This window comes from Otolemur garnettii, unplaced genomic scaffold, assembly GCF_000181295.1.
Source record: "Otolemur garnettii isolate 467f Iridium unplaced genomic scaffold, OtoGar3 scaffold00109, whole genome shotgun sequence".
Taxonomy (NCBI): Eukaryota; Metazoa; Chordata; class Mammalia; order Primates; family Galagidae; genus Otolemur; species Otolemur garnettii.
The window spans coordinates 4,662,367-4,668,366 of record NW_003852504.1 but is presented as its reverse complement, the minus strand read 5'-3'; the positions used below and the strand labels follow the sequence as shown (position 1 = coordinate 4,668,366).

At 40.8% G+C, this 6,000-nt stretch overlaps 1 protein-coding gene across 2 annotated transcripts in view; it reads left to right on the top strand.

Annotated features, from left to right (window-relative positions):
• HS6ST2 (heparan sulfate 6-O-sulfotransferase 2) overlaps positions 1-6,000 on the top strand; it is a 320,090-nt gene that overhangs the window by 229,438 nt on the left and 84,652 nt on the right. Inside the window, exon 4 of one of the 2 annotated variants that reach the window (XM_003796956.2) lies at positions 3,025-3,057. The exons of the other annotated variant lie outside the window; for it this stretch is intronic. Within the exon in view, the coding sequence (XP_003797004.1) occupies positions 3,025-3,057 (33 nt within the window). The remainder of the gene's footprint in view (positions 1-3,024; positions 3,058-6,000) is intronic. 2 annotated transcript variants of the gene reach the window in all.

Here is a 6,000-nt window from a genome sequence, read left to right as displayed (position 1 = left end):
AAAAAAAAAAAAAAAAAAAGAATATTGGGACTGGAGAAACCACTGTGTCAAACTCCTTCATTTCATTCTGAGAGAGAGGAGAAGAGAATTTTCCCAAGATCAATTGGTAAAACCAGGGTTATAAACCTGGGATCCTGATTCTCAGTCAAAGGCTTTTGGATTTTTATATCATCCTGCTTTTCCTAGGTCTTAATTTAGCTCCTTAATATCAAAGCGAAGAGCTTCAGTTTTATTTCTGACACCCTAAGCACCAACCCTGAGAATGTAGTCGGTGAATGGAAGGTAGCTGTCATAGTCTGGAGTTCCTGGTTAGGACGAATGCTCCTCTGGACTTTTTGGACTCCCCAGTTTCCTCCACATTCCCATCATCTGATGATTTATATGTGTTCCCTTCATTTTCATCGTTTGCTTTCCCTGCTAATTTGACACGTGGGCAGTTGCTGTCATGTGAGGGATGTTTAGTCACATGTTCTTGAACTTGGCTCAGAGGAAGGTTGTTCTTATGGCTCCTTCTCCAGCCAGTGGCTGGGACATGGGCACGATAACCACAGCTCCTTTGTCCACTTAACTGCTTTTGCTTTCTCAGGATGTGGCTTGCTTAGGGCTGATGAATCTCATCTCAGAGTGTCACCTGGGCCAGCTGTTACAGAACACGACAACAACCAATGAGAAAAACTCTGTTGGGATGTGGGTTGTGGGATAAAATTGCCATTTAGAGACTTTTTGTTTTTACAGCATTTCAAGGTGCAAACATATGGCAGTCTAGGAGCAGCAAATGGTCCAGCAGAAAAAGCAACCAACTGATTTACAGACTGTTGGGAGGGCTTTCTACAAGGAGAAATCCTAGATTGATAATGTCCTTTCCAATCAGAAAGAGAATTTTTTCTAATGCAAATGTTAAGTCTGATGCCGTTGGGTGTATTCTCCGTGCATAAATAAAGGCATAAATAAAAAAGGAGAAACTCTTTGCTAGAATTTGATAGCATACAGTACATTTCTGTGGAACTCTTTTCCAAGAAAATGGCCTAAAAATGTTCTATAGATTGTAAATTCCACGGAAACAGGGATTCTTCTCTATTTTATTCACTGCTGTATTCTCAGGACCTATAACAATCCCTGGTACATAATAGATAACGAACATTTTTGAATACAGTGTCATGATTAAAGGGTCTTTTTCAAAGATATCACTTAAGAACCTTCCAAGGTAAGAGAGTGTATGCGCAGATGTTTAAAATGTGTTCTTAAGAGTTCTTTATTATTTTTCTAATTGTTATCTCTCTCTCTCTTTTTTTTAACCCTTTTCCTATGGCCTTTGGTTAACTTCTGATGACTGCCCACCCTTTTGGTTGATACATCTGTAACATCTGCATGGATCATCATTGAATGCTCCGCCTCTGCCCATCTGGATTCGCAGGTAAGGCAAGCTCCCAAAAGCATTGAGGAAACTTTAAATAGGCAGTCAAGAAGTTTACATAGAAATTAAAAAAAAAATCTCAAGAGCAATAATAGTTTCCTGATTAAAGTTAAATTTGATCTAGTCCTCTAAAACCAATTATGTATATACTTATATTATTTGAGGATTTCTATTTTAAGTACAGTAAAGTGAAAATGACGGCTTTGGGAAGTGGTGTGTGCTTGACTTTGGAATTTTCTGATACTAAGAATCAACACATGGCTTTATGTTTTCCTTTGAAAAATGTTTTCTTGTAGTTTTTTTTTTTTTTCATCCAAAGTTGTGTTCTTTTTTTGTTCACAAGATCAGGTGCAATGGAAGGGATTTTAGCCTCTCTTCACTGTGTAGGAATCTAAGTCTCAGTCAGTACCCTCTAGATTACTTCTTTCTTGCAGCTAGAGTGGGAGATGGGCACACTGGGCTCTGGATGGTAAATCAGCTAATGGGGGTGTTGTGTCTAACCGATCTGAGGTCAGGGCTCACCAAGTATATCGTTTTTGTTTCTCATAACACTTACTTTCCCAGACATCCTAACAACTCAGAACCAGGGAATGGAGGCTTAACCACATTAGGGAGTGATATAAAAAAGGCATTTATTTTTTCTCAGATGGTGATGCAGAATTCTCTGCTGCCAGCCATGCTATTAAAAGATTCTCTTAACTCACTCTAAAGCCTGCAAACATATTTGATGTAAAGACACATTTCTCCCAAGAAAATACACAGGACATAGAACCCATCTGGGGCACAAAAGTGTTACTATATTGTAATATTCCTTGTTCTGACATAATAAAGAAAAAAGGCTGATTCCATTTGTACCCGCATATTAGCAACTGACCTGTGTACAACTTTACAGTTCCCACCTGCTGTTATCAGAAATCCACATAGTAGAATTAATGTTTTGTGACCCTTGAGACATATATCATAAAACAGAGCTAAGCAAGTTTTTTGAACGGGGAGACATTGCTTACTTTGATGGATGTCTTGCATTTGGGTGGAAGGGACTTGAGAAGTGATTTATACATTACTTTGTGTGCACTTTGAATTTTCATCTTTTAAAAGGGCATCAGCAGAATCTAATCATTCTTTTCTCTTTTTTTTTCTTTTATTTATTTGTGTTTCATATATTCTCGATCGTATGAAAAATTCCTGGAAATTCCTCTTATATTCTTTCAATCAGGCATTTCCATTTCATAACGTGGGTTGGGTTGGGTTGGGTTTTTGGTTTATTGGCTTTTGTTTTTCACTTAGGTTGCCATGCCTCTTTGTGAAAGGGACTGGAATTAGCACTAGTGAGTGGTACATCCATCATTCCCACCCCATAGCCCTCTGGGGTGGGGGGGGGGCTGTCTCTCAGTGCTGCTGTGCCTCTTTCAGCCCTCTGATTCAGAACCTCCCCACTCCTTGAGAGGAGCTAATGGGGAGCAAAGTGGGGGAGCCACCCATAAGCTTCTTCCTTGTGGTCTAGGAGACTGGAAAAATATGCTATCAAAGAAATATGGAAAACTTTTATTATTTTAACTCTTCTCTTACCAATCAATTGCTAGCAACTGGTTTTACTGTTCCTTTAACAGGTGGAGGATTTTTCAGATTCTAGACTCAGCAAGGTAAGTAACGATGTATTTTTAGCTTGACTGCACCCAAATAAGCAAGAAAAGATAGATTCCACTCTTGTCTATCAGTTGAATTTCAGCACAGCAAATAGTTAAAGTTTTGGCTGGGACAAATTCTTCACAGGGCTCTGCTTTAGTTTAAAACAGCTGAAACCACCCTGGCATGTAGGCTTAGTTTTTTTGTTGTTGTTGTTGTTTGTTTGTCTTTTTGAGACGGAGTCTCAAGCTATCCCCCTGGGTAGAGTGCCATGGCATCACACTCAGCGCAACCTCCAACTCCTGGGCTCAAGCGAGTCTCCTGCCTCAGCCTCCCAAGTAGCTGGGACCACAGGCGCCCGCCACAACGCCCGGCCATTTTTTTTTTGGTTGCAGCCATCATTGTTGTTTGGCGGGCCCGGGCTGGGGATTCGAACCCGCCACCTTAGGTGTACGTGGCTGGCGCCTTAGCCGCTTGAGCCACAGGCGCCGAGCCTATAGGCTTAGTTTTGAAGGCTGACCTAGTTCAGGAGTGGAATGAATGTTCAGGGCCACCACCCCAGACAGGTGGGCAGTAGGTCAGTAGCTCCTTTTTCTTTTTTTTTTTTTGCTGAACCGGGATGACATAGTAGGGTATTATAAGAAGACCTCAACCATCAACAAAGCATTCCTCATAGTGCTTCAGGCACGCCCCCCTGTGCCTAGGTGGGGATCCTGGTTTAGGGAACAACTAGGTCAGCACTTCATTGAAAGGAAATCAATTCTTTGAAAACAATCAGTCTTTTAACTTAAATAAATACTTAGACTTACAAAGTAGAGTAATCCCGCAGGCCAGAGGCCTTCATGACATATACCCAGTGGGAGGGCAAATCTAATCCCAACAGAAGATAGATAGTTCCTCTCTGTGGGGGCAAGGGACACTAGGAATGCCCCAGGAGAGTGCCCTGTCAACTGTTGTTTCAAGCCGCACCATCATTTTGCCGATAGAGAATCACAAGCTCTAATCGTTTGGCACATTGTTTTCTAAGGTGGCGATGCCCACCAGTACTGTATTTGGCCGGTTACAGACTTTTTGGCCCAGAAATATTTGCCAGTGCCTCTGCTTTGTCTTCCTACCTACCTATATCTCACCGTGTGCTCTGGCCTTCCTGCACAAGGACAGGTCCCATCAAAACAGACTAGATGGGCCATTTGGGGCTGCACTGGCTAGCTTTCAGTAGCTGGGCTTCCATACTCCCATTAAGGCCACAGTGGATTGACTTGGAAGATGAGAATAGTAATTCAGTGTTTAAGTTCATAGTCACATTATAATTCATTGAGATAAATGGTATGCACGCACACACAGACACCTAATCACACAATATTAGTGTGGGAGGGCATTTAAAGATCATAGATGGGATGTGTCATGGTAGCCAGAGTATGAGGTTCTGCTACTAACTAGTGGGGTGACTTTCATCGAGTCTTGTCCCTACTCTGAGCCTTGATTTCCTCATCTGTGAAATAAAATGGAATGAATGACCATTAAGAGAATGGTCGATAACACTGGGAGTAATATCCCTATAATAGATTTCATGGGGGAAATCTCGAGGATTTTGTTTTCTTTTTATTTTAACATTTACTACATGATAGCACCATCTCTGTATAACAGTTTTGTTGTGTAAACAAATCTCGACATACTCTTTGTTCTCCTCATGGTGCTGATCAGTTGGACCAGAAGTCATTATCATAGCAACTGATACCTGGTGTGTGTTAGTGAGAAAGAAGACAGGAGGGCGGGTGGTAAGATGGGAAGCCAATTCTGATAAACATCGACGGGGCCATTTTTGAATTCTGGTGAACTGAATGATGTATGAAAACCCTTTGCAAGGCGAGCATATTTTTCAAACACGAGTAAAATCATGAAATGTCAGTTCATTTGGTAATCCCCACTGTATATGTGGCCTCATAAATGTAAAAGATTATAATTATCCCTGCCTCATAATTAACAATTTGCATAAGTACTTTCTATATTTTAATTGTCTGAATAGATTTTTGTAATCCAGAGAAAGAAGGGAATGATCACTGGAAGCCATTCCCAACGCCTAGTGTTACCGCTATACACAGGCACAATTAACAGCCATACTAATTGCTTTAGACCAGAACCTTGTTTGTGTATAGACAGCAAAACCATTAATTGTCAGAGTGTTTGTCACTCTGTCTTTGTATCTCTCTCTCTCTCTTTCCTACAGCCAACTGTATCATAAGGTCTGCAGTTGGTTGTAAGCAAATTACTCGGTTGGATTCTCAGTGTGTCATTTTGTGATGGCGTTTCCAAGCTTCTATTTAAGTTAACAATCAAAGCTTTGAAAGCCAAAGACTTATTTTTATAATATTTTAACCACAGGCTTCTATGTATTTAGTGAACAAAAGGGGGCTGACATGCCAACCAGTTCTGCTGCTGCATTTACATTCTGCTTTATATTCCACATCTTTAAAATGTTCGGCATTAGACCTGTATGCAAGAATCACAGAAAACGAAGGCTCAAGGGGACCTTTAAGGTCATCCTGTCAAATTCCTTCATTTTTTTCAATGCGTTTGGTTGTTGGTAATTTGTGTCTCACTAACAACTGCCCAATCAATGATGCCACACTTTTTTTTAACCTTTCAAATCCTTGGGAATTATTATAGCACATACGTTTGAATTATAAACAATTGTTTGGGGATCATATAGCTCCAAGTGCTTTTCCAAAGAGCTGAATCCAAAGTCTTCAAATTTGCCATCAGAAGGTTTCCCTAAATCTAGCCATACTGTTGATGGTCTATGTGGGAAAGGAGACGCTCTATGTAAAGCCCCAGCCAATGAAACGTTCAGCTAATCTCAGCTCTCCTCCTCTCATGCCTAGATTACCTAACATTAGCATAGTGGAAATACTACTGCAGTGACTCAGAGTATGGGCTTTTACACTCAAACCAACCTTGGG